Below are 27,688 nucleotides of genomic sequence, written 5' to 3'. Positions count from 1 at the left end.
AAAAAAGATGTGTTTCCAGGGTTGTTCTCAATTGCATTAATCTTATTGCTATCACCCCTCTCAAAGAAGCTTCTCCAAGAAGGTACTAAACCATAATTAAGGCACTGCATTCCCAGAGATCTCTTTTGTTTTATGCTATGGGTTATCTTTAAGCTAAGGGGAACGCGGAATGCAGCTCAATGAGCTCCATGAGGGCACGGGGCTGACAGCCTGTTTGAACATAATGGTGCCTCTGCTCTCACAGGAGCAGAGGATCTCTGATTTTAGGCCTCTGAAGCACTCAATTACCGAATAAAAACTACAGCGAGTTCCCTCAAAACTGCAGCCACCGATGTTACGGATTGTTTTCAACAAACAAAAGATGACAGAATAAAGGATGGGGGTAGGGGACGTCTGCACTGTATGCCAAGGTTTTTCTAAAAATATTTTACACCTGCTATTTGTTACGCACACTGATCATATTTTGTCTGTGAGGTAAAGAACTCGCAGTGCCAAGGAGAACATGGTTTATGTTCCTGAAGCCTTAATGCTTTTTCCCTTCTGCGAGGTGAAACTCCTTACTACCTTCACTAAAATAAAGCCAAGAGGACAAAAGTCACACACACGCTGCCACAGTAACAGTTTAACCATGCCTCTCGCAGAGCTTTGGAAACAGTCCCTTCAGCAGGATTTTACTGCTCTGGCACTTCAATTTAGCAAACTTTTTATGCAGCTCATGAGAGGAACGGAGCCAACTCTGTACACTCAATTTAAATCAACTTGCTGATGGTAGAAAAAAGAATGCTGAACCGTCGGTTTGCTTCATCTGCTCCAAAACTACCAACACAAACTCTGGGGTATTTATTACTGAAAGTTAATAGAACAGTCTGGGGCACGAGCTCAGTGAATGAGCTCTGGTTTGATCCCATGCCGGCTGAAAGAGCTGATTTAACAACTAGTTGTTTGGTTACTTGATATTTCCGAAGCGCAGCAGGACGTTTGCTGTCACAGGCTGCTGTGTTTGTGGTGCAGGGGAGCACAGAGCCGTGCTGCTGCTGGGCGAGCATCTGCCTGTGGCCTGCAGCAAGATGGTACCAGCGATGCTCCAGAGCTTGCTGATTTTGCACGGTGAAGAGCAGGGAATGATCCTTTTGTGACTCGAACTACAGTTTGTGTAAGTTGTGACTGTTTGCTTGAAGCTGAGAGAACCACAAAAACCTGCACTCACCGAGACTGCAATGCCAGGCCAGCCCATGGCCTCCGGGTTCACCGCCGCAGGTGGAATGTGGAGAACATGGCGTGGCAATGAAGCACGATGCGCTGTGAACTTGACCCGTGAACCAGCTCTCCCTCATGAAAACAATCACATCATTTAATTTTGGCTACTACAAAGAGATCCAGAGTGAGCTCTGTCATTCGTCCACACAACAAACGCAGCCCAGACCGTAGCTGTCAAGCCCTCCCTGCCCCACTGTGCCAAGCAGACCCTGAACTCAATCTCACTGATTCCCCCATTACAATGTTCAAAAGTAATCAACTTGTGCTGAACTGAGTCAGCCTTACAAATGAACGTGCGGCCACCCCTTATCAATGGCTACACCAACGCCCGAACACTAACCTTGTTTTAATGTAGCATGATTGTTTAAAAAATCTTAAATGCAAAAGCAAATTAGTACAACCTTCACTGCAGTTATAACTTCGTCTTTGTAGGGTAGCAGGCATGGCTTAGGTCTGCCAAATTCCACAAATCTGGCAGATTTAATAATTATTATTTTAGGTTTTGCGCTCCGTTTAATTAAGAGAGGAAGAATGGACATTTTAACAAATTAACCAGACAGTGGGAGAAAACAAACCCCGGTAACTACTGATTTTGACATTTTATAAAACCAGCAGAAATACCTTGAAAATTCCGCCTTGCATGTTTGAAGAGATCTACACAAAAGATAGGTGTGAGCAGTAACCACTGGAGGAGGTGGCTGTGCTGCCGTAAACGTGGGCCTGCAGCCGCTCTGACACTGACATGGCTGCAGTCAGGTCTGGTTCTGGTTCAGAAGTGAAGCAGAACACTACTGCTACCTCAGATCGCTGTAGGGATCGGTTTTTGAAACTGGTGCTGCAGACTCTGAGCGAAGAGACAGGATGCGCTATGGGAGACGCGTACTTACTGCATCACCTTTTCTTCACTGCAAATAAAAGACATCTTCTGAGGTTTAACTGGCATCTGCAATTGTAAGGAAGCACACTGCATGCTCACAAGAGAAAACACAAGAGAACTCGCACAACTGAGCAATGCTTCCTTCTTTCACCTTCACTCCATTGAGGCCCTTTCTCTGAAAGCCAATGCGCTTACCTGAGAGCACGGCTGCAGGAACAGAACACTGGGTGCATGCAAATCAAACGAGACTGACTGGGCACTCGTTTAGAACAGTATGCTGCAAAGTCCATGTTTGAGCTAACAAGTTCAGCACTAAGCTTTAGAAAAAGATGATAAACAAACGGATGAAGTGGACTGAACAGAAAACAGTAAAAGCTTTAATTTCTAGAAGGAGAACACATTAAAAATGTTATGTGCATTCTACAAGAACACCAAATGCTTTTTCTCCAGATTGTCTCCTTGCACCATAAACAACCCAAGAAGGACAAAAACCTGCTTGTTAAGATCTGCTTTATATTACGAGGTGCTGCTGTATGCAGTCACATAAAAAATAATAAGCATCTTTTTTTTCCAGAGTTTTCTCCCACCACCGACTGCCTTCATTGCAGAGCTGGTGATGGTGACAGTGAACAAATCAGAAGGGAAAGAGGGTAGTGCTGCTGGATGGCCTTTAAAACAAATGATCTTAGCTTAAATCACAGGAATATAATTACAGAACACAGCCTCCACCATCACAGCTGCTCAACCTCTTTGCCAGGTTAGCGATTTCTACACTGTGATTACTAAACTTATAGGAGCCTTACACTTTAGCCATATAAACAGAGTAACACACAAATCAAACATTCTGCATGTTTCAGTATTTTTAAAAATTACACACGGCTCAGGGGCCTTTTAGAAGCAAAAGCACACACTTAAAATTAGTGATAACGCTTTTAAGTACAGCTCTGCCCACTGATGTGCCGTCAGAGAAAAGATAAACCAGATGGCAAACTCAATAAAAAGCAGCAGACAGATGAATGCCTAAAAAAACGTTCACTCCACTATTGCTTTGGAATTGGTTGTCATGGCATTACAAATTGACAGCACGGTCAGCCTCACACCTCCAACCCATCCATTTGCTAGAGCAATACTTCTCACAGCTTCACTCTGGCCAAAGCAAAGACCTCAGTGCTGTAGAAATACGCTGCTCCTCACAGCCAGGTTATTTCCACCAAATCTCTGTTCGACTCCCACCAAACTGGGTGGGTGTGTGTGTGTTGCACAGGGCTGGCGCTGGGACAACTCACGCCTTTCACAAAAGCAAGTGCATCAGACAAGCAAAGGATGATCTGCATTCTCAAACACCGATTTCAGAACCGTAAAGTTCAGGCAATTTTAATACCGTGCTCCTTTTGTAGCTCAGAATTCCTTGCTGTGAGCCAAAGCACAACCCACTGAGCACACATCTTCTCTTCGTACAACTGGAACTGGGATGGAAAACAAGTTGCTTGTTAAGAGTTCGGCATTAAGTAAGCAAGTTTCTCTTCCCCATGACAACATCTGTTAGCAAGGAACAGCATTTGTCAAAAACACAGAAAAGAGAAAGGGATGCCATGGAAAATCTGGTTTTTGTCACCTTCTGAGTTCTTTGTCCTCCCACTCACGTTCATGTTTTGAAAACCTATGAAGTTCAAGTTGGTGAAATCCACTAGAACAAAAACCTTAGATTGCCACACTCCAGTTGCATTACATTTCTCATTTTAATAGAGGCATATAAGATGGAAGTTTACAATGAGCGCAGTAACCGTACATCAGCACTTCTATTCAGCTGAGCTGAGTTACTCATCCCCGGTACAGAACCAGAACGCTGATGCATTGTCTGGGACCTGCCGAGATAATAGCTCAAATCCACTGCTTACACAGAAAGCGAGCTTCACCGAATCACCTGAGCACCTTCCAGACAGCTCACATCGCCCAGCAACTCCGCACTCACACCGCTCGCAGTCTGAACTCTCAATGCAAAAACAACTCACCGCCTTTTGACTTCAGCAAGCCACAGAAAACAAGCAAACATTTGCTCAGTCGCAGGCAAGCGGTTCATCAGGCAGCGCTGTCAGAAGCGTCTCAGGATGCAACCATCGCTGTGGTGCACCAATGTGGAGCCCCTCCATCGCTCCTCGTGCTGCACGATGGGCACACAGCAACGCAGCACTGCGACCTGCAGCACAGCAGCAGCACAGACCACAGCAGCCAAGTAATTTTAAAGGATTTTAATACAAACTTAATATAAACTATTTCAGTCCCTCTTAACATATAAGACACTGACTCAAAATACTTTTATACCTTTTTTCAAGTATTGCACAATGTAGGTACAAAATTAATATTTACGATTACATTTTCTTCCATAATATATAGCAAAAATCTTTAAACTTTTAACAGAAAATACAATTTGTGTTTCTTTTGAAAAAAGCAAATATTTCGTACATTTTTGATTCCACCACTAAGGAATATTCTGTACACAACTTTTTATATTTTTTTAGAATCGATGTCTTTAAGATGGATATCTTACAATTTCAGTAAAAAAAATACAACATGAAGCTGCTGCAGCTGTCACAGATCACTGTAGTAAAAAGATATAAATGCAATACCATGTTGTAGAAACAATATATATACTCTGATATTTTACAAACTTTGTACTAAATTAAATTATACAATTAGAAAAAAGACCAATAAACCCACTTACTAGTGCCAATTTTTTAATATATATATATACATATGTTTGCGTGCATATATATATATATACACACAAAAAATTAGCCATGTCCTTGCTATATCTTAAATACTGTAAGAGGCCATATTTTGAGAGTATATTTTTTAATGTACAGTCAGTATAAAATAATTTTGTGCTTGGTTGGCAAATGAAAAAATGATGCATGTTGTATTTCTCTAACCAAGCTTGAATGTATTCATACTACAAGCCTTAAAAAAAAAAATATCTCAAGAGGTGGAAAAAAAGATACACCCTTGGGTACGTGCATTTTTACTTGTACAATAGTATTCACTTGGATGTCACTTCTGTTTTATTTTTAGTTAGCCATAACTGGCTGAAATTGCTGGTTAGAATACTGCATGTTGTTTAAACTAAAATTCAAGCCATCCACAAAAGACTTTTCATTTAGACCTCCATAGGCTGCAAACATATCAAAGGCATTACTGTACTGGAGAGGACTGAGGTTAAGGGGGCTGTCACCAGGAAACACGCTACCGGCGCTACCTTGACCCTGCATGTTGGGGAAAATAAACTCCTTGGCATTAGGAGAAAGGGCAGAAGTCTTCTGCTGTTGCTGCTGCTGATTGCCTAAGCCAAGCCCGTAGAGAGAGTGCATGGAGGAGGAAAGGGCTTTCTGCTTCAGCAGGTCATTGACATTCAAGCCAAGGTTGGTGGGAGAAGTGCGGGCGACCTTGTTGCTACGGCCGCTATTCTTCATTTTGGTCGAGCCAAACTTGGTGGCAGCAAATGTGGCAGTGGTGAAGGTTAAAGGCTGAGTGGAGCGGGGCATGAAAGTTGGGCTCACAGCAGCAGAGTGGCCAAAGGGAGGAGAAGGAGAACTAGACACTGAAGATGCTGGGTCACTAATTGGCATGAACACCTGGGCCTCTGGGTTAAAGCTGTTCTTGATTTCCTTATCCAACTCACATCCATTTTCATTATCATCCACATAAAGCACTTTCACTGGTCCCTTTTCACCAATTTGGTATGAAACCTCAAACGGGTCAATCCAAACACTAAGATCCTGAGGCAAGTTGCCACGAACATCATCAATGTCCAAACCACTCTCTTTGGATGCTTGTTCTATGACCGGGTCCACTTTCTCCCCTATGTGTATACATCTAAACCCTGATCCTTTGTATGGCTTTTCTGGATACCAGTGCCCTTCATACTTCTTCTTAAGAAGTCTTTCAAGCTCTTCACCAAAAATGTTGACACGTCGTCTGGGAAGCTTATTGTACAAATATGAAATAATAAAATTGAGTGCTACTTGGATTTCAAGCTGCATAGCTGCTACGCCACAAAGGTGTAAGTCTGTTTCAAAACACGAAGAAAGTGTTCAAGATGCCACAGGGAAACAAAATTTCCTTCAAAGTGCTGATGCTAGTTGATTATTATCCTTCACCTTGAGTGCTCTTGTTCCTTTAAGAAAAAACAAAAGCAAACACATCCAAATAAGGAAAGATAAGATCAAGGTTCAAGGCCTATTCTTTCAGCTTCACTTTCTGCATAAAACAGGTTATGTTTTAAGTGAAAAAACCCACAAACTATTTATGCTTGTGCCTGCAAAAGCTGAGGGTGTCAGCTACGTTCGGTATGACTTACAAGCAGCCCTGCAGAAGATGCACCAGGCATGTGTTTACATACGCAACACGGGGCATTTCAAAATAACATGAGCTTGCAGTTTAGTTATTCACAAAGCAGCAAGTGTAATTCTTAAGACATCACAGGACTGCCAGGTCTGTCAAGGGTTCAATTACCAACCCGCACTCGGCTGATTTATAGTGCTCAGCTGCAAAATTCAGCACTGGACTATTAGTTTAGATTGAGCTCCTAGTTTGAGGATCATTTATCGCTTTAAAGTTTGCAAACACAATGGTCACACCGTAAGCTGCAGAGATACAGAAATATTTCCAGTTGCTTTAGAGAACTTCAGACAAGAACCAAAAGGATGCAACACATTTTAATTCCAAGGCAACCATCCGCACAGACTGCTGGAATTATGCTGAGGACTACGCTGCACTGGTGAAGTTGCATCAAGCGAAGAGAAAATGTCCACTGTTCATAGACAACACTTCTTCCTTTCCTCAGAAGAGCTAAAATGATAATGCAGGCAATGCATACAAAATAGGTGCATCGATTTCCTGCACTGGGAATGGCAATGATTGTGAAATTAATTACTTATTTTTCCTACAAATTATTCCATTCCATTTTAAGTATACATATTGCATTTCCTATAGTCCAGATTTCAAAAAGCTACAGCCAACATCAGAGCCAACGGGGCTTTGCAGAGCTCCAGTAAAAAACAGTCGCCCTCCTCCTTCTCCAGGACTCCATTTTATATTTAATATAAAATATGGTTGTTGGTCCTTTAAAGGACAAAAGAGAAAACAGCCATCTGAAGTCAAAAAAGGGCAGAATGAGGTATCAGCACACAGTGCAAAGGAGGACCTGCAGAGCTCCAACAGGGCGCCCAGCCCCCAGGGACACCTTGGCATACAAAGTTCCAATGAAACAAAAAATGTCGATTTTGTGAAACGCCCAGCATGAATTTCAATTAAGGGTGTGCTTTTCTGCACTGCATCGCCAGGGATAAAATTCAGCGTGGCTGTCAGTAAAGATTAGAGAAATCAAAGTCAATATCAAAATCCCATTATAAAAAAAAAAAAAAAAAAAAAAAAAAAGCTTTGTATTTATGCTGTTGTTTCCTGCTCCAAATAATCTCCTTTAAAGGCTGGAACCCTATTTCCAAGCCACTCGCGCTCTCCCCAAGATGGTATGGGAATATGTGAAAGCCTGCACGATAAGGCGACCTTTAAACGTTTGCTGGATCAGCACTGGGTGGGGATAAGGAAAAGATCAAGGGCAAACAGAAGATATTTACAAAAGGGACACAATCGGTGCAGAAAAGCTGATTGGGTGGTTCAGAGGGACATTTAAAAATGATTTATTAATCCGTCTGTTCTGCTTCCCCGCCTCTGCGTCCCCTTAGGAAAGGAACGAGCCTTTCAGGGCGCACCGGGAAGCCAGCAGCCCCGCGGGCAGCGAGCGGTGCGGGGAGGCAGCCCCAGCTTCTGCCCCTGCTTAGAGGACAGCGCTCCGACGGCCCCGGGCCGCAGCGGCGTTACATAACAGGCGGCTGGGCTCATTAGATTTCTGCTCACAGCCCAGGGAGCTCCGGCGGCGGCGGCAGCAGGAGGAGGAAGGGCGCTTTCCAGGCCCATAAGGGAGAAAACGAAGCCAGGTGCGCGGCGCGAGGCCCGCTCCCCGCGGCGCAGCCCGGAGCTCAGCGCGTCCTGCGGGCGCTCCGTCAGTCGGAACGCCGCCTCCTCCCCGCCGAGCGCGGCCCCTCCCGGCCCCGCTCCGCGAGGCGCCCGTCGCCCTCCGCCCTCCCCGTCCCGCCGTGCCCCCCTCGCTCCCGAGCCGCCCCGGCTCCCGTCACCCCGCAGGGCCGCGCCCGCCGCAGCCCCCGCCGGCGCCCGGGCCTCCGGGGCCGCCCCGCCCTCAACGAGCGGCGCTCCACGAGCGGTACCGGTACTCACCCGGCGGGGCGCGGCGCGAACGATCCCGGCGGGCTGCGAGTGCCGGGGGCGGCGGGCTCAGCAGCCGGCCCCCATCTCCGAGAGCCGGCTGCCTCGGCGAGGACGGGAGGGGAAAGAGAGACGCAAAAAGAAAAAAAAAAAAGAAAAAAAAAAAAAAAAGAAAAAAAGAAAGAAAAAGGGGAGGGGGAGGGTTGGAAAAAAAAAAGGGGGAGGGAAAGGGGGGGGAGGGCTGCGCTGCTCACACCCCCACCACGGGCGCGCTCCGCCGCCGCAACCGCGCTCCTTCTGCTCCTGCCCCGCCGCGCGGCGCGCCCCTATATATGGCCTCCCTCGCCCCGCCCCTCCGCCTCGGCCCCGCCCTCTCCCCGCCCCCCGCCGCGCACCGCCCACCCCGGCCCCGCCCCCGCCCGCAGGGCCCCGCCCCGCCCCTCGCCCTCCCCCACCGCCGTGGAAGCGCCGCTCTCTACGTCAGCGCGTGGCTCGCCTCGCGGCAGCGCTGCGTCACGGCCCGCGTCAAAGCTGCCCTCGTCAAACCCTGCCCTCGCGGCCCTCGGCTCCGCGGGGAGGGGGGAGGGGCCCGCGCCGAACTACAGCTCCCATCGCCACCGCGATGACCCCGCGGAGCTGGGAGGCCCCGATCGCGGTCCGGGAAAGGCCGAGGCGCCTCACCACGCGGCGCAAAGCAGCGCGACCCCTCGCAGCCCTCCCGCTCCGCCGGGGCTAAAAATACTCCCCGCAGGTAGCAACGGCGTGCGATTGGCTGCCTGCCCGCCGCGCCGCCTCCCCATTGGTCACTCGGTATCGAGGAGGACGACGTCAAACGCCCGTTTGAGGGGAAAATATCCCGGCGGGGCGCGGCGCGGCGCGCTGCCCTCGGAGCGGCGGGGCGGGGCGGAGGGTGCGACGAGTCGTGGTGGTTCTGCTGTTTGTCTGGCAATAAAGATTTCGGCACCGCCGCCGCACGGGACCCGGGTTTGGAAACGTCGGGAGGAATGGCGGCCCGGGGCCTCTGCAAAACGCGGCTTCGTTCGGGTGCATCAGCGGGCGCTGCCCCTCCTGGGGATGGCGGCATTGCAAGCAACGTGAAAATCCCAATTCGGGCTCCAAATAGCTGCTACTTCCTATTATTACTATTATTCAATATATTATCTCACTATAAAGGCTTGCGTGTGCTGTCAGAGCGCTGTGACTGCAGGCGGTGTCACCTGGAGCTGCCAGGACCTGCGGGTCCCGCTGGGGATGTGGGAATTGGCACCGCGCTGGGACGGGAAAGGCAAAGAGCGGTTTTTAAAATGAGAACGTAGCGATCTGGTGGGGACACCAAGGACAAATGGGCGGATAACCTCTGCCGGTGCAGCCTGCAGTTCACCTGTGTGCTCCGCGTTCCCTTTGCGGTGGGGCCGCCGCGCCTCCTCATAGGGCCGTGTTTGCAGGTCAGGTTTGGGAAGCGACCTTAAAACCGAATAACAGCGCTGCTGAAAATGAACGGCTATAAAAGCCGAGGCTTCCTGCCGGATGGCCTTAACGTGAGCATTAGGAGCTAAGTTAAACACACAGAGCTAATTCTTGTGTAATCAAGACTGCTGTGAGACGCTGTAAAGCTGGAGATGTGCTTTCCTGTGGCTCGCGTGAAGGATGCTTCTAATGCGGTCGGTGCTCAAACTGCATGCTGCTGGGGAGACCCGATGCTGGAGATGAGTGATTGCCCTGTGAATAAGGCTGCAGGCTGGCAGGAATCAGGCCCACCTCTGGGGCTCCAAAGAAACTTTCGGTTTATCCCTTTTTGTCTGAAAAGCAAATTTTGACTTCTAAACTTCCACAGAGCACACATGAAAGATAGGTGGCCAAACTGTAATAGTGTTAAATTACTGGCACTTAAGAATGAATCTAATAAATTTTGAATATGAATATGAATAAATCTAATCCAGGATCAGCGGTATTCTTGAAACCTCAACTGGCTTTCTGGTGCACGAAGAGGTGAGAATGGGGCCTGCAAGGTTTTCAGGCCTTTTGGTGAATACAGTAGCAAAAGGTGCCTCCCCCTTTAAAGAAGAATCTTTAAAAATGCAATAATACAAAATAACAGTTCCTGCAGCAAAGTTTTACTCAGGTTGCCAATTCTATTCAACCGGAAGATTCACTGTAAATATATATACATATTTCTATTTTTTCCTGGAAGACCTTGACACTTTCTCTCCCCAGCAGAACAAATCAGCAAAGTATCTCAGAGCATTGCAGGGAAGGGAGATTAGGAGACTTTTAACCCATATTACCCTGGCAGGGGTTTCATCTCTTTCTTCACAGCTGTATCCTGCGGTGGCTGTTCGACGTCAGCACCAGAAGCTGAGCTGCAATTTCTGCAGTCTACATCTCTGCAATCTAATCTGGAGAGCCAGATCCTTAAAGTAATTGATAGCACTCTTAAAATCTAAACCAGTGTGATGTACTGATCAATTTAAAATACTGTTTGTTAAAGGAACTTAAAATATCCAGGATTTTTTTAATAACCTACATCAACATAGACGAGAATTTCGGAGAAGCAGCAAGCACGGCTCACTCTCATCACCCATCTTTGTCCTTTTCACCCTTTCTGCTACGTGAATGTTGTTGACCCCTACAGAATATGCAACATGTATCCTGACAGCAGATATAAAGCTTTGTAACATTTGTTCCTGAAAACAGTACAACACAGTTCTCCCCTTAGCATGGGAGCCTGGGCTTTGGTTTTAAAAAGGTGGGAGCCTTTTCCCCTTGCATTCATCCCTCTTTAGCCCAGTTTTGTCCATTTGCTGACTTTAATGTGTGTCCCGATTCCCCATCATGTATCAGCACAAGCACCCAATCCTGACTGGTCTCCAATATTTGTCTCCTCTTAGTAATTTGGAAATGTGGTGTAGATTCTCTCACATTTCACCTTACTGACCAAAGCAGTGGTTTCCCTGTTAATGCCTGTGATGGCACATACACGTACCAGACAATGCCCGGCCTCAGGAACTCTCTGACCAGAAGATGGGAACCAGAAAATTAGCTTGGCCATAACACTTTGGTGGACTAAAGAGAAACCCAGAAAAGAACTCAGCCAAAACTGAGAAGTCCATGGGTTCCAGGTCATCTTCAAGAGAGCCCCGAGCCCTCCCTGCTTTGTAGTGTGCTGTTAGTTTGGGAAGCCCCAGAGACAGGGCTACGAATTCCCACAAAACACCCTGGGGTTAGGCTGCCCAGCTGGGTGTGTGGCCATACACCCACAACAGAGCATCTTTTGCTTTAAAGTATATGATGACGTTGGCTCTGGCGTGCCAACACATTAAAAACCTGGCCATGGAGAGCTGGAGATCATATGCCAAGGATGAGGAAGCAAGATATGGCTACCTCCTGCTTCGGGCAGTCAGTACAGTCTGACAAAAGAAACTTCTAAACTGGTGCTTTCTTAGATGTTAGTGATTCTTCTTAAAAAAAAAAAAAAAAAGAGAAGGAAAGAAGAAGGAAAAGGAAGAAAGGGAGGAAAGGAGGAAGAGAGAAAGAAAAAAGAAAATGAGAAAGAATAAACATTATCTTGCTGGGCAAATAAAAGCAAAGGGGACTGACCCGCAGGAGCATAGGGCTCACAGCATTCGCTCCTAAGCGCACTGATGCTCTGCTTTACTTGGCTGAAGTTACTGGAGTCCCAGGCATGACACAGAAGGCATCTGCTCAACAAGAAAAAAAATCAAAACTAGGAGAAACCTGGCGTGCTTCAATTAAGACTTTGCACCAAAGCTCTGCTGTTTCAGCCACCTTCAGGGATGAAGTGAAAAGGTTTTGTGTCCTGAAGCTGCTATGAGGCAGGATCTGTTGCAGAAGAACAGCCTGATAATTGATGGTGTGAGAAAGGGGAACCGATCCTGAGAAAGCCAGGCACAGAGTGTGAAATGGGGGTAGTGAGTCCAAATAAAACGGCCGAGACAATGAGCGCTCACAGGCAGGTACTGTGATAAGGGCGAGGTGGAAAAAAGGCAATGGGAAATGTTCCGTGAGGATGAGGATTTTCTGTAGCTATGAGAAAACAGAGTAAAGTAGAAGAAGGGAAGAGAAATTGATTTTATACCTTAGAGAGGTTGGCCTCGGAGGAAAGTTTTATTAAAATCCAATATAATTTTTTTCTCGAGTTAACTTTTGCTCTGGATACAGCCAGTCTAACGCCAGCCAGTTCTGCAGGGTCTGCTGACAGACAGAGCTCTGAGGCGAGGATTGTCCTAGCTGATAGCCGCATAGCTTCATCAATCAGCTTCAAATTACTTGTTATTCTTGTGACAGTGATTCATAAACAGCCTTAAAGAGACAGAAAGCTGCTTGTTAAGCTGTGGGGACTGCTAACCTTCATTGTTTTATGGGGATCAGAAATAAACACTGCAGATGAAAGGCTGATTTTCTGCCCTTTTAATTTATGATAGATGAAGGCAGACTAAAAAGTTACTTCTAAAAGTAGGTTTCATTAAGAACTTGCTGAAGAGTTTTGCTTACTTGGTATTTTCCAGGAAAACTGCTAAATCTGTTTCCTCTGAGGTGGAATTCAGGCAAGCTGGTCAGTCCTTTTAACTGAGAGATACTAAACGTGAAAAGGAGATGCTAAACATTAAAAACTGACTGTGAAGGAAAAGTGCTTTCATTCAGTCTGTTTAAACTAACAAAGGAGCAATGGAGGGGCATTTGCTTATAAAAATGCCTGACAAACACAGAATTTCTTCTCCTGATTTTCTGTCATTCTGATTATCTTCACTTAGGGTAAAAAAGGTGCCCGAAAATGCCTGGGGACTCTCTTGGAAGTAAGTGGACACTCACCCCTACTGGGGCAGCGATCCAGCCAGTGCAGGCTTCCCTTGATGCCTGAACTGCTGCTCTGAATTCACACCCCCTGGCTGTCCCTGCCATGCGCTGCTCTCCAGCCTTCCAAGAAGACAAGGGAGGAATCTTGAGTGATGAAAAATGTAGGGAAGCCAAAGGTGACATGTCCTGAGTTTGAGAGCATTCATTTGAGAAGAGCCAAGGCAACCTACTGTGCTGCCAGACCCTGACAATTTGAGTGATGGTGGCTTCCAAGGAAAGGAAGTTCAGATGGCAGCATCGTGATGGGTACAGTATGAAACTCCTCACGAGAGGAAGATCATTGGGAACTCTCTTCACATTAACAGCAAAGGAGAGTGCTTCCTTTCAGGGGAGCAGGAACCTAGTGGCTCTGAACCTGTGACACAGTTTCTACTCACAGGACTTTCAAGACTAAACATGAGTTCAGGTACGTCTCCGTGCAGCATTGGCCTTTCTGTGCAATAAATCAGAAGGGGAAAAAATAGTATTTGTGGGTAAACTTGGCCACGACAGCTAAAATGCACTCACACTTAGAGAATGCTGAGGTCCCCCAAGGGAATTCCAGGAGCCTGAAGTAGACACAAAGGTCTAGCTGGACAAAGAGATGCCAGCTTATGGGGGAGGAGTGTCTGACCTTGGGTCTTTAAGGGCATTGTCCATGGAAAAAAATCCAATGAAAATTTCTCTTGCCTGTGCTCTATGTCTGGCTCTTATTCAACGCTTTAAAGTCTGTGGAGTTATGGCAGTAGGAATGGTGGAATGGAATTAAGGTTCAAGCTACGTGGTTGCTCCTGGGATGTGGGGAGTGGTTTTTAATGCAGTTCCATTATCCTGTCCGTGTAAGGAGTAGTGCATGGAAGTCTGAATTTCTCAGCAATACTGAAACGATCAGCCAGTTTATATCACCAGTTTAAAGCATAGCAAATCGCTCATTTCCTCTCCAAGCTTTGATTCCCAAAAGTATAATTGCTACAAAATAATATAATAGCTGCTTTAAAAGATGAAGAAAAAAAGTTAAAATTAGCGTAACATCTTTCCTGAACTAATGGCAATCGTCATTTAAACCCAGAGCCACATCTAGAGATCTCCCAGGTCATTGGGCTTGTGGCTTTTCATGCCAATAAAGCCGTGGCGGGGAGAGAACACAGACCTTCTATTTCACTCATCACAGGTCTTCACCATGTGATGGACAAAGGACCAAACCTCACATACCTTCACGTGGAATACCCACTTCATTACAGCAGAATGTTTTCTCTCAAGTAAAACCAGTAGGAGCTCTTATGCAGCACGGGGATCGGTGTGCAGGGCTGCCGACGGCGTCTGCACGCAGCAGCAGAGCTGTCGAGTCTCAGGAACAGCCATAAGCAACGGCTTCAGAGGAGAGAAAGCAGCCGTTGCACAATTACATGGGCAATGGGAAGAAGAGATTTCTTCTGCATCCCACGCGGTGATTATCTGATACGCTGCAAAATGAGCGCTGACATACTTTTTATTTCAGCTAATGTAACTCAGACTTGTAAGGAAGGTGATTCTGCTATATGACCGTATTATCTAAATTGCTTTGTCGCCAACGCATCGAAAACTGAATGTAAAATTGACTGCACGTAATTGAATGCTGACTCACCCTCCGATTGGGATAAATGGTGCAGTATTCCAGGATGTCCTGGAGCTTTCTATGGTCTCACAATCATATCTGAAAATTTCTGATGGATTTTTCACAACTCCAAGCAAACCTGTGTTTCGTGCTCCTATTTGGGGCTGGGTGGAACAAATCCTCCCACTGTCACACGGCGTCTTCCCTGCTCCCTTAACTTCATCCATTCTCTGCTGAAGCTCTCATCTTTCATCCTGGCTGCACAGTTGTCTCCCTTGTGATTCTCCCATCTCCAGGCTCTCCATATTCATAGCTCACTCTGACCTCCAGCTCTACCTCCCTAGTTTCTAAGGCTACATAGCTGGGAACAGTTTTCTCACAAAATGCTTTTCCATAAAACCTCCAGTTCAGTCCGATCTGAGGCTGTACCATTTTACATCCACGATGCAGCTCATGGCAGACCATTTTAATAAAAGCAGTGCAAACACAAAGAAGCAAACGCAGGAAATCTTTTTTTCTTTCCTTGAAAATGGCTTCATATCACGGAACTCCAGTAGGAGGTGTCAGTGCGTGACGCTCCTTAAAAACAGAATGCTGTTTGGTTTGTGAAGCGGGGTGGAAGAAGCAATACATATTTAGGGAGCAGTGGCAGAACAGGGCTGTGAGCCCTGGGCAGAGCTGTGTGCACGGGGTCACCTCTTTGGGCTTCACCACACAGGCAGGGGAAGGGAGCAGAAGAAGGGTCATGACCATGTAATGGGGAGAACTACAGTCATTGACCAATGGTCCCACTGTAAGTTCTCTTCCAAGTTGGTTCAGCTTGTCTTCAAGGACTTCCTCCCAGAGTCAGAAGAGGCTCAGTTGGAGCTGTATTTCCAGAAACAGGTGAGTCCTCGAAGTAAAAGAGCAAAATTCCTTGTAAAAAAACATGACATGTATATGACATATATTTATGTATGGACAGTGTGAAATCCAGACCTGATCTGCAGCTGGGTCAGAAGCTGGTCAGAAGTGAGGGTCTGCTCTCCTCTGGTCAATGCAAACAAATGTGGTGCTATTGCAAAACACAGAGAGATTTAAAAGACAGAATGAAAAAAAAAAGGGGGGGGGGGGGGGAAACTCCAGGGGTGATGGAAGCAACACATTCTCAAGGAAAAAAAAAAAGACATTAAAAAATAGCAGCAAAAAATATTAAAGCATCCAGGTTGTTGCTGCTTATCCAGGCTGCATTGAACAGACCTCTCACCTATCTTACCAGCAGCTTGTATCCAAAACAGAGGAAATTAGGGAATTCTGCAATGCAGCTGTGTGGAGGCAGCATCCAGGTGGATCACAGAGCACCATGGAGGGACCTGAGGACCTGGAAACATGGGGCAGCACGGATGTCCCTATCCCTACAGCCCTGCCAGCAGTTGCAGCACCAGTAGCATTTAAACCCTAATGTGCAGCGCCTGGTGGGTCACTCGATGCCAACTTTCCATTGCACTGCTCAGCAAGGGCAGGGCTGGGAGGCTGGGGCACCCCTGGCTGGAAACCTGAGCTCATTCTGCAGTGGAGATAAGCCCTTGGATGGAAGTCCTTCAGAGGGCTGTGAGCAGGCAGCGTCACTGCGGGGTCTCAGAGCATGCAGGTGGTTCTCCCTTTAATGTAGAGAAGACACGAGGTGGTCAGGAAGGGGTACACTGTTAAACGTGCTGGAGAAGCAAGGCAGCTGCAGCTCTTCTTGCCAATCTTCCAGGCTTTGGGGTTCCAAAGAAGCGGCAGTGTCCACACAATCAAACAGGAGAACTGTGCAGGTCTTGCCCTGAGGCTTTGCTCCAAACTATAACTAATGAGGGCAGAGTCACTGACAAAAAAGCTTCCACAGAATCCCTTTCTCAGGCCTTTGATTTTGCTGGAACATGCACAGCAGAAAAATTTACACAGCTGATGGAAAAGCCATGTCCTGGCCTGACCCCACTACTGACGACAGCCAGACAAAGGGGCAGCGATGTGGGGTCACGTTCAGGGAGGATCCGTGATTCAGCACATCGTTTTGCTAGATCTCCTCTAATTTGTCACAGAACGAAGGAGCGGGGCAAACACCTGCAGCTCCAGGCTGCTGCTTTACTGCCAAAAGGTAGGGCAGGCAGTAGTGAGCTTCTAAAGAACACACGATGCTCAATTAGGACAGTAGGTCAGAAAGAGCGCAGTGATTCATAGTCAGGACACACTCAAACCATCCACAGCAACACGCAGCAATCCCATACAGAGAGCCCACAGACAGCCTGTCCTTCTGCAGCGCTGGCAGTGACAGGCTGCAGGGCAGCACCACGTGCTCAAACCCCACTGATTCGTGGAGCAGTTGGGCTGGCTGGAAGGAAACGGCTCCCAGTGCTTCCCAGAGACAGCAGGCATGGCTCTGTCTAGCAGCTCTGTCCTAGTGGCAGCCGACCCCTAAAATCAGGGGATGCGGAGGGGCTGAGACACACACAAAATCAGTAGATGAGGTTCCCAGGATGAACAGCCCCTTTTAGAGAAGGGCTGCATGCAGTCTGCCCAGGAGCGAGCTGCAGGTTGCCGCGGGTCAAGTTTAGGATTTCTCGGCCCCAAGGGTACAGGGACTGACAGTGCTCAGCTGTGCAAATGGTATTTTCCTTGCCTGGCATGAGCTGCTGGGCACTGGGTGTAATTTTCCATGCTCGCAGTTGGCTGTTGGTTTTACCTTGACACGTTTTTGATAGCCTAAGCTCCGTCAACACTGTTTCACCCCTTAGGAAATGATAACTAAGAAGGCCAAACGAGGGACGTGTCAGTACCCAGCAGTTTGGTGACCAGGTTTACCTTAGCCTCGACAGCAGCTTACTGCTGTGCAACAAAATGTCTCTCCCAGATTTACCCAGAATATGGAAAAAGCCGGGGATGCAAGGCATACGCTTGGTTGACTTTCATCTCTCTGAAGACAAATCTTTTAAAATTTAGATCAAGGAATCTTTTAATGAAACAAAGAAATTGTGCCACTTGTATCCGTTCCAGATATAAATAAATCAGCTAGAAATAAACAGGAGCAAGGCAAATCTAAAGGAGACAGACACGCTCTGCAATGTCAGCCCAAAGAGACCGTCTGATGGATGATAGTATGGCAGGCTCAGAAGAGAAGTCAGGGTTTAAAAGACTCACTGTCAGCCATCTGGCACATCTTCTGAAATACACCGCGGTAGAACTTCACTGAACTGCTGCCTTTTTTGCATCTGCTCGGGTTTGAAGCGTAGTGAGGACTGTGACATCTCTGCCAGGGCTGCCTCTGTGGGGCTCGTCACAGTCCGTGGCTCAGCCCCCCGCCTGCCACACGTGATGATGGCATACCGTCAGCACTGGCGGTGGGACCTTAATGATTCCGTGATTCGGTTGTGACCTTCCCAAAGCAGTGATGCTGTTGCACATTTAGGGTCATGGAGATGCTCAGCACAGCCGGCTGTGCTCACAGAAGCGCCGGCTGTTGGGAACCTGCAGCCCACCCCCTGGTGCCCCGGGCAGGCAGGACAGCAGGACCTGCAGCGCCGATCCTCCTGCTCCAGGAGCATCATGCTGCGTTGCTTTGAACTGAAGGGCAAGGCTTCGTGTCCTAATGGCGTAGGCCTTATTTTATACCACTGAGTAATTTGGACTCTCTATATTAAATATCACCACTAGCCGTTTCCTAATATCCCATAGCAACACAGTGATAAAAATCTATGGCCCCTTAAAGAGATTGTTTTCCTTTTCATGAAGATCAAATCAAAACTTACAGAGCCGGCTGCCCTGCTGAATGTTCGTGGTTTTTTTTTCCCTGCTTCATCAGCTCCTCCCACCTGGTCCCCATCCAGCTGTGCCCAACGCTGTCCCCCTCCCTTCCTGACATGGGGTGCAGCGGCTGCGGCCACGGTGAGGGAATGCTCAGAGCCCTGCATGCTGGATGGAGCTGAAGGCTGCTGACCAGGCACCCCTGGGCTGTGATATGGACCCATTGAAGAGCTATTTTCAGCTTAAATGATCTTTGATACTGAAAGCAGAGTTAACCTGAGTGGCAAGTGGAGATCATCTGCCCTGAGAAATAAACCCAGGGAAGAGGAGGGAGAAAAGCAGGAAGATAATCACAGAGAGAGACTCTTTGGGGAGGGAAATTAATTTGAAAACATGCAGTGATGGGAAAAGAAGCACACAGGAAAACAGTGTTGTTGCATCCCCCGAGTGCTGATCAAGTCCCTGTCCCCCCTCAGCTGCCAGCCAGGCTCCTAATTTGTAATTCTCTGCCTTCCTAGATAGATGGGGCTAAGCAACAGGAGCCATCTCCATAGCAGCTCCACACATCTCACCTTTGTCATAGCTGTTCTCAGCAGCTGGAGCCAAACTGGGCTTGTTGCTAAGATGGGTTCCATCCAAATTTCACCCATGTACAGCAGTGACTTGTTAACAAGCTGCTCCAGGAGATCTTTATAGGACAGTGGGAAGCAGGGAGAGGAAATAATTACAGCATTTCCACCTACAGCAGTCTGCTTCAGGGCAGGTATAAATAGATCCGTAAGTGTTTGTTCACTTAAGAGAGAGCTCAGCCTAACTGCTTTTGCAATTGCCAGCAGCAGAATTGATGGTTTGTTGTTTTTTTTTTTTTCCTTAAAAATGAGGGCAAAGATCATTGACTAAATATCACCCTCCCTTCCTCTCAACCACAAAGAGCATTTAAGAAGTTTCTGAGTTTTTACCAACTCCAGATGCCAGGTGTACAAAAGAACAGGCAATTTTTCAAAGCTGTTCTATTTGTCTGGGAAAGGAGGGATAATTAGATCCGTTCTGCTTCAGAACTGAGGAAATTAATGGGGGAAAAGAAAACCAAAAGCATGCACATTTCGTCCGCTTGAAAGGAGAAGAAAGCACCCAAAAAGCTTTGGAAGGATTCATGCAAACAGTGCAGGAAGGAGAGGAGCAGAGATCCCACAGTTGCATCCATCCATCCATCCATGCATCCATCCATCCATCCGTCCGTCCGTCCATCTGTCCTTCCGTCCATCACACAGCCCTGCTGCCGTCCATCTTCTCTGAGCAGAACTGACGAAGAGCAGCTCCCTGCTGTGGGCTCACAGAAGTGCCACAGTCATCATCACGCGTCCTCCCGGGTTGCACTGCTATCGGACAATTAATGGTGTTCTGGGGGCCTTGTAGGCAGATCTCCCCGCTTTGCCTTCAGCCTTATGCATGGAAACCTCGTTCACCCCCAAGCCTGCTAGGTGGCTGCAGAGGGCAGGGCAGTATGTGCAACATGGAGAACTCTGTGCAAACTATTTCAGTGCTGTAGCATCATCAACATTTTTGAATGTCTGAGAAGCTGGGTTTGGGGATTTCTTTTTGCCTGCTGAGATAAGGTGACTGAGAGAAGGACATGAGGAGTTCTCAAAAAAATAAGTGATGTGTTTTTACACAGCCAAGGCTGAAAGAAAGCAATAATTGTCCTAATACCTAGGCACAAGTCTCCAGAAAGGCTCATAATTTACTTCCAGAGACATCGCTGACAAAAATGCCAGGCATGCCTTCCTAGGCCAAGGCACAGCCTGACGCTGCCTGGAACCCAGCCTTGCGCTGCCCGCCGTGCCCACCACGAGCACAGTGCTGGCTGGGAGCTGCCATCCTCGTGCCCTGTGCAGCCATGCACGAGGTTCCTGCAGCGCCCGGCCCTGTGCCTGCTCTCACTCTTCCCCTGGTGCACACACACCCAAGCCCAGCCCCTTTCCCTGCTGTCCTCCTCTGCCAGCTCTTCCACCTGCTCCTTCCATTCTCCTGCACAGCTCCCACTAGCTCTTACATACGCTGATCCCATTCTACTGTTCCCATTCAGCCCCAGACTTCCCGCAAAGTTTTCTTGCATTGATCTTCCAGTCACCTTTTGTCTTTCAGTCATCAAGGTTCTCTTTGTTTGTACTCCTCTGTCTGAATCTGAGAGCAGTTCTGCTTTTATTGGCCTTACTGAATCTGGGTCCTTGTATTTTATTAAACTCTTTGGGATGAGAGCGATGGCTTTCAGGGATAGATGCATATCGTGCCTGGTAGATGCGGCAGAGGCTGATAGGTATCACCAACCACCCAGGTCTTACCCTGCACTAGGTACTGGCTCAAGAAAGATGTTTCCATGGCAGATACCAGCTCCAGAGAGCCGCTTGGATGGCAGCCCTGCCAGGAGCAGACACTGACTTCATGGCAAGCTCAGCAGCCGGGTGTCGGGAAGTGTTCTGCCCTGGATTGCAGCAAGCTGCTCTGCTTTTTCCTTTTTTTCCCTCCTATTGATTTAGTTTGGAAGCATTTCAGATGGCACTTTCTTCTGTTATATGGTGATAAAACCCTGAGCTCAATAACTGAGATCTGATGTCTGGCATCAAAGCAATACAAATAACAATAAAAGAAACAAAATAGTGGTGAGTCAGGCTGGTTTCTGCTTGGGAAAACATCAGTTCTCCTTATTACTCATTGGCCTTGCCATCTCCTCTGGGGGACTCTGCCGGCCACCGCAGGCTGCAGAAGAGCAGAGGCTGGGCTGAGCTCCATCCTGCCAGGACCCGCTTTGCTGGGGCTCAGTGGGTTGTGTGCCTGTGCTGATGGTACCCAGAGCACATGGGAGCACATCAGCAGTGTGCCCAGCCAGCCCGGCCCTGCTGTTTTCTACCATCAAGACTTTTATTGGTTCATGTCTAGCTTGTTTGCTTCCTTTTGGCACCACTTTTTCTCTGCAAGTGAAAAATTTACCCTGAATCACAGCACGTTATTTCCACTTGTCAAGATAAAGGTTAATGAGGTACTGGTAACTGCATCACAGATCTGGCTCTATCTGAGATTTTTTATGGTGCGCTGTGCTGTGCAGCTCATGCATGGAAAAGGCCAAGATTAAAAAATGATGATAAAAACAAAGCAAAGTGTTAGAGGTCAAGAAACTCGCAATGGCGGAGCTGAGCCGCTGCCCATCGCTGCTGCCTCTCCCTGGGGCCGTGCAGTGGGCACAGGTGAGGTTTTCCCCAGCATTCCCAGTTCTGCAGCACCGCAGTATTTGAGCAGCATTTCCCTTTGCAAACATTGGCTCCCTCTGGGTAGCGGCAGCTTGGATATTCATACACCGTATAAATAATAATACAGAAAGTACGTGGGTATGTACCTCCTGCAAATATATATATAGGATTTAGAAGCAACATCACGATGTATTTGATGCGTAGCTGTCTTCAGAAAGATTTGCACCGGAGTTGCAGAAGGATTTTGCACGCTGGCTGCACAAAGTCTCCCATGCCCTGAACACAAACCAGGGTGGCACAGAGGAGCTGCTCAGAGCAGCAGGGCTGCGAGGCTGGAGGAACCACGGCCACCAGCTCCCCTCAGAGTCCGCAGGCACGAGATCAACACCAAATCCTGCTGATGCTAAAGATGCACTGGCTTAGCAGCAGCCCCTGCGGTTGCAGGAAGGAAGGGAGGGGCAGCCTTGTTTTCTTCCCAGGGAAGGCCAATGACTTGTGGAATGGGTGTCAGAAGCTGCGGGTTGGGCTGAGTCATGAGGTTGGCATGGGGCGTTTCTCATTAAGGCTGGCTTGAATGCGTGCCAAAGAGGATTTCCAAAATTCACAGCTCGTCATAGGGTTAAAAATCCCACGGTCTGCTCTTCTGCTCCACCACGTGCAACCAAAAACCTGGGGAGGATATGCAGAGGTTTCTTCTGTAAATACATTTTTAAAATCTTGAGTACAAGTGAAGTTTAAAAGAAAAAACAACAGAAAACCCCACTTCTAAAAGAGTGAACCCTCACAGAGGACCTTTTCCCTCTCTCTGAGATGGATCCAAAAGCTGTTGTGAACCCTCAGTGTGGATCTTATTATGGGCTAAATCGAGATGCTTTGGAGTTGCTGAAATTCAGATCTGAAGTTCATAGTTTCAGCCCATATGCCGTGTATAAAAGGAAGAGAAAGAGAGGCATGTGCTTTTTCCTCCTTTTGATATGCAAAGATTTAGATGAAATACTTACTTTCCAATTTTCTTTTTCAGTAGAAACCCGCCAGAGTTGCTATCGAACATGAATTACCCTGCGATGCCTGAAGAGCTCCTGGAGTGATGGAGGACATCGAGAGCCAAGGGATGTGTGCAGAGCAGCGGAGGGAGCGGCTGCTGGGGCAGCTGGGAGCCTTGCTGGCTCCTCGACATCTGCTGAACTGAAAGGTTGTGTCGTCACAGACCTGACCTCAAAATCTAAAGAGCTGCTCACGGAAAGGAGATCTGCCTGCAGCAGCAGTGCTGTCCCTTTGGCTGCAGACATCCCAGTACGGCCGAGTCAGAGCAGCAGTGCGTGGTGGGACCTGACTGTCCAAACGCTGCCAGGCACAGCGCCAGAAGGAAAGTATTTCAGATTTCATGTATTCATGAAAAATAGTAAAAGCGGATGCAAAAATGAGACAAAACAAACCTTTGCCCACTAGGTGGCTGTAATTGTTATGGCCCTGCTTAGTTTTTGCTATTAAATTGTCTTCAGCAGAATGCTTTCCTCCTTCCTGTCCTGCTCTGTGCACTGGGATCTCTGTTGTGCCGGGCAGCAGAGAGCTCCTCGCTCAGTGATCAGTGATCTTTACCAAACATCAGTGTTCAAACCAGCTTGCTGACTGTGCTGGATGCCCAGCGGTGTTCTGAAGGATGGAGTGTGCATTCTTTTTCACTACCAAAAGGAGTACTTCATTTTCAGATGGCATAAGTAGCAAACAGAGATGAATAACCCTTTGGAAAGGCTTTCCCCATGTTGTGTCGTTAAGCACAAGCAGCTTTCTATTACTGTTGTATCACCAAAACTTTGCAAAGCTGATGGATGAAAGCCCAGAAGGCAGGATTGAGCATCTGTGTCCTACATTTAGGATCAGCGCCGATGTGAAAAAGAAGCGGGATCTGCAGGAAAGGAGGCTGGAGTGATGCAGCACAGGGAACGCGCTGCTCCATGCTTGCACCAGGCTCAGTTCTGGGAGGAGGAGCGGGGCAGCGCTGTGCCCACAGCCTGCAGGCCCGCCTGCCAGCAGCACGGGTTGTGTCTCATTCCAGTGGGATTCCCCTCACCCAAAGTAGTGCCCTGGTACCACGCGTATATCCAGCACCTCTGGATTTCAGAGTCTGGAAGCGATTGGCACAAGGGAAGCTGCAAGATCTGCCTTAGAAGAATTTCAGAATGGCTCTGGCAGTGGTTTCATATCAGTCCAGTAGACCATGCCATGCACTGCTCGCTCTTGCAGAAGTGCCACAGGAAAGTGCTCGGAGGCCACAGTTGCAGTCAGACCAGTTGTGTTCTCCCGCCTTAACTGCTTCTTCCTAAATGAATCCCAGCAGAGCGCTCTGTTTTTGCAGGCCCCACAGAGGGAGGTGTCCCTGGGCACTGAGCTCACCCAGCTGCACGCCGGCCGTGCCCCAGGCGGTCGCACTGCTGTGCTGCAGGCTGCCTCTGCCCTTCCCACTGCATGCAAAGCCAAATGCAAAGCCGAGCCATGCATTTCAATCGAGTTCATCACCCGCTGTCTGAACACCGTATGGAATTATGGTAATTGAGAAGGCATAATGAGCCTTCACATTCACCTGACTGTAAGTAAGGATGAAGTGCTGAACTAAAGTGGCTTTTTCATCTTAAATTGGTCCTTATTCCCAACACCTCTACAAGATTGTCCTGTGTGCAGAGCTCTGAACTGGGTCATTGTGCCTGCGTTCTGGGGATGTCCTCAGTGAACTGTCACCAGCCTGCACAGGCGTTGTTTTCCTAACTACAAAATAGGATAAAGCATTTCTGATTCTGCATCAAAATATTGAGACTAATGGCTGAAAGAGGTAGGACCGTTAAGGGTGGAGGTCTGTTTTTAATTCTCTCCTGCTTCCTTGAAATTAGTTCCTGCCATCATCCTTTGAAACAGCCTGAGCACATCCCCAGCACTGGGGCTCTTCCCCAGGCTCCCTTGGCTCGCTGACTCTTGGCTTCCCTGCGCCTGCAGCAGGTCTTGCTGAGCAGGTTTAGGTGAAATAATCTCCACACAAACATTCTGCAAACAGATCAATTCCGTGTTTGATATCAAACATCCTTTCTGGACCCCAACAGGTTAACAAATGTCTTAGTTATGAAATTATCAACCAGAACAGCAAGCAGCATCAGACCACATAGATCTGAAATAATTTAACTTCCATCACGGAAGTTTCAGCACTGCAACATCAGCAGTATGAATAGCTGCCATTTCTGAGAACAGCAAAGGACAAGTGGTTATGGTCTGCAGCTCCACGGCTGCATTCGGCGCACAGCTGAAGACTCCCGAGAGCAGATTTGGAAAGGTGCAGAACAGCTGGGCCTGCTGACATGTTGTGATGGAGTTACGGATGCCTTGTGTTCTCAGCCAGGAGACACACAGCAGCAGAGGCATGCAGACCCAGCCGGCATTTTGGAATGCCACACACCTGCAGCCCAGAGGGAGCCGCACACGTAAGGGTAACAGAGGTGGGTGTGTGGGGCTGCCCCCAGGGTTGTCCAACCCATGAAGGAGATCACAGCTGGGAGCCCAGCCGTGAGGCACAGCAGCGAGGAGAGCCCCAGCCTCTGGCAGAGGGATGGAACAGCAGCCCTGGGAGCCCGGCCCCGTGCCAGCCTGGCGCACACCTTGCCCGGTGAGCAGGAGCTCTGTGTCCTCTCTCATCTCACCTGGGCATTGCTCTGAAGCGAAGCATTGCTGCCCAACACGCACTGCATTTGGTGGGGAGTTCTCTTTGCACGCTCCCTTTTGGTTTTGTACCATTTCCAGCATTTCTGGCAAAAACATTTCCTCTGACTGTTTTCCTTCTAGAAACAGCCTCTTCCAGACAGGGCTGCTCTGCCACCGCGCAGCGGGCAGACGTGTGGCTATTTAAAACGTGGAGCTGGAACGTCAGCCAAGCACTTGTCTTGTTCCAAGCAGAGCTGGAGCTGAGGGCACACAGTGGGATGCACCCTGCCCAGCCTGGGGGCTCAGCAGCATTACGGCTCCTGTGCTCATTTCAAGTCTTCTGGCGACCAAATCAGTGACAAAACCCAACAAGGTTTTAGGAGCAGGTATTTCTCAGCCTGGTATTGCTGCCCTCGGCTCCCAGCTCCTCTGCTCTCTGTGCCCAGCAGTTTAATTAGTTGCCAAGCTGTACGCAGCAGCGCTCGGCAACTCCATCAAATCTGACGTTTTGCTAACATGAGGGTCATTGGTGATTTTTCTGCCACCCACTGCAGCCCCCCCGTTCTGCTGGGAGATGCAGAGTCATGGCTCTGCCTGCCTGGCTCCCTGCCACCCAACTGCTCCTTTAAAACCCCATACCTCCCATTGAAAGAACTCGGTGTCCTGTTCGCCAGGAGGACGTCAGTGTTTCTATGGAAACTCTTCCCAAAGATTCTCGCTCGGCGCTGCTGCTGCGTATTGTATGACCGGCTTTGTGCATGGCAATTCATTATAGAGGCTGTGACGAAAAGGGAGCAGCTTTCTGCCCAGAGGGAAAAAGCATTCAGAAAAAAAAAAACAACAACAACAAAAACCACCTCCGTATTAATAAAGTAAGCCACTAAAATGGAAGGTGCCAAAGCCATTCGGTATGTGAGTTATGAATGGAATCTGCTCGCCTGCACTGCTTGCAGAGAAGTGAAACGTACCGGTACCCGAGTAATTAGCTGAGCTGAAGAAATGGACATATTCCATATGAGATATTTTTTGTTCTGAGTCGCTGAGGAGAAAGTTTTCCACCACAATCGCCACGATCAGTGAGTGCCACGCAGCAATGAACGGACCCACACAGAGCCTGGGACGTGCGCTGCTGTGGGTGCAGGGCTCTCATCCAGCTCAGGTTTCACATTTGAATTAATGTCCGTGAAGGGGACATGGGATTAATAGGCTTACAGAAGATTCACATCACTTTCCCATTTTCCTCAATAACAGAAAATCATGGGGACCAGCAGAGGACACTCTGATGGCACTTACGTCAGTCTCCCTTGCAGGATATGTCCAAAGGCAGCCAGACTGCTCACCCCATGGAAATGAGCAGCACACATTAAATGGCAGCAAGGCAAAAGGTCTGTGTCTCATTCTCACCTCTACCCCAGGGTCACCCTGTTGTTTCCTATGGGGAGGCCTCTGCTGACTTTGAAGTTGTGGAACTCTGGGAGGTTGATGTGACGGTGCCCAGCAGTGGGCTGGCAGCAGGGCTGTGCTCCCAGCACGCAGCTCCGGGCATTGGGCTGCCCAGCACAGGAGTGGGAAGCAGCCCCAAACCCAGCAGCCATCTGAGATCTCCTGAAGAAAACACAATGCTCATGCACTGAGCTGGGAAACAGCACCCAGGGAAAACTGGGCAGAGAATGAGAAGAGACAAGTATTTTATTTTTAAACCTTATGAATTTCTGAGTGGTTCTGCTGTGTTGCTTTCCTAGGGAGGAAGGCAAAGTTGGGAAAATAGGAATTTCAAACCATGCTCCCTGATCCTGCACTAAGGACTCGCATTACCTTTAGCTGACGGTTCTGAGTGCATTCTCATTGATCTACCACAACTGTGCTCTTTGTGCAGAGAACATTCTATTCTGAGAGTGTAATCTAGACCCATGCAAACCATATAGATGTTTCCTGAGAACATAATTTAGAAAAAGAGGATGTAATCACTCCTGTGCTGCATGCATGGCGGCTGTGTGCTTTATGCCCAGCCTGTGGCCCCGTTTGGAATCTGCACCGGGGAAATCTCCCAACGCCCCGATGTGGTTCTCGTTTTGCAGAAAGCCTTTTCCATCTATTAAATATGCAAGCCTTCGTGCCTTTGATTTTAGCTTGTTA

At 48.2% G+C, this 27,688-nt stretch overlaps 1 protein-coding gene across 1 annotated transcript; it reads right to left on the bottom strand.

Annotated features, from left to right (window-relative positions):
* Positions 1 to 4,368: 4,368 nt before the first annotated feature.
* On the bottom strand, positions 4,369 to 8,640 carry TOB1 (transducer of ERBB2, 1). The gene is made up of 2 exons (XM_042865140.1): positions 8,426 to 8,640; positions 4,369 to 6,305 (listed from the first exon to the last, which is right to left on the bottom strand). Exon 2 carries the CDS (start codon positions 6,169 to 6,171, stop codon positions 5,200 to 5,202), a length of 972 nt encoding a protein of 323 aa, XP_042721074.1. The 5' UTR covers positions 6,172 to 6,305; positions 8,426 to 8,640; the 3' UTR covers positions 4,369 to 5,199.
* Between the last annotated feature and the right edge of the window lie 19,048 nt (positions 8,641 to 27,688).

The sequence above is a fragment of the Lagopus leucura genome, unplaced genomic scaffold (assembly GCF_019238085.1).
Source record: "Lagopus leucura isolate 7727_CA_CO unplaced genomic scaffold, USGS_WTPT01 Super-Scaffold_797, whole genome shotgun sequence".
NCBI classification, from domain to species: domain Eukaryota; kingdom Metazoa; phylum Chordata; class Aves; order Galliformes; family Phasianidae; genus Lagopus; species Lagopus leucura.
This window is presented reverse-complemented; position numbering and strand designations above follow the sequence as displayed.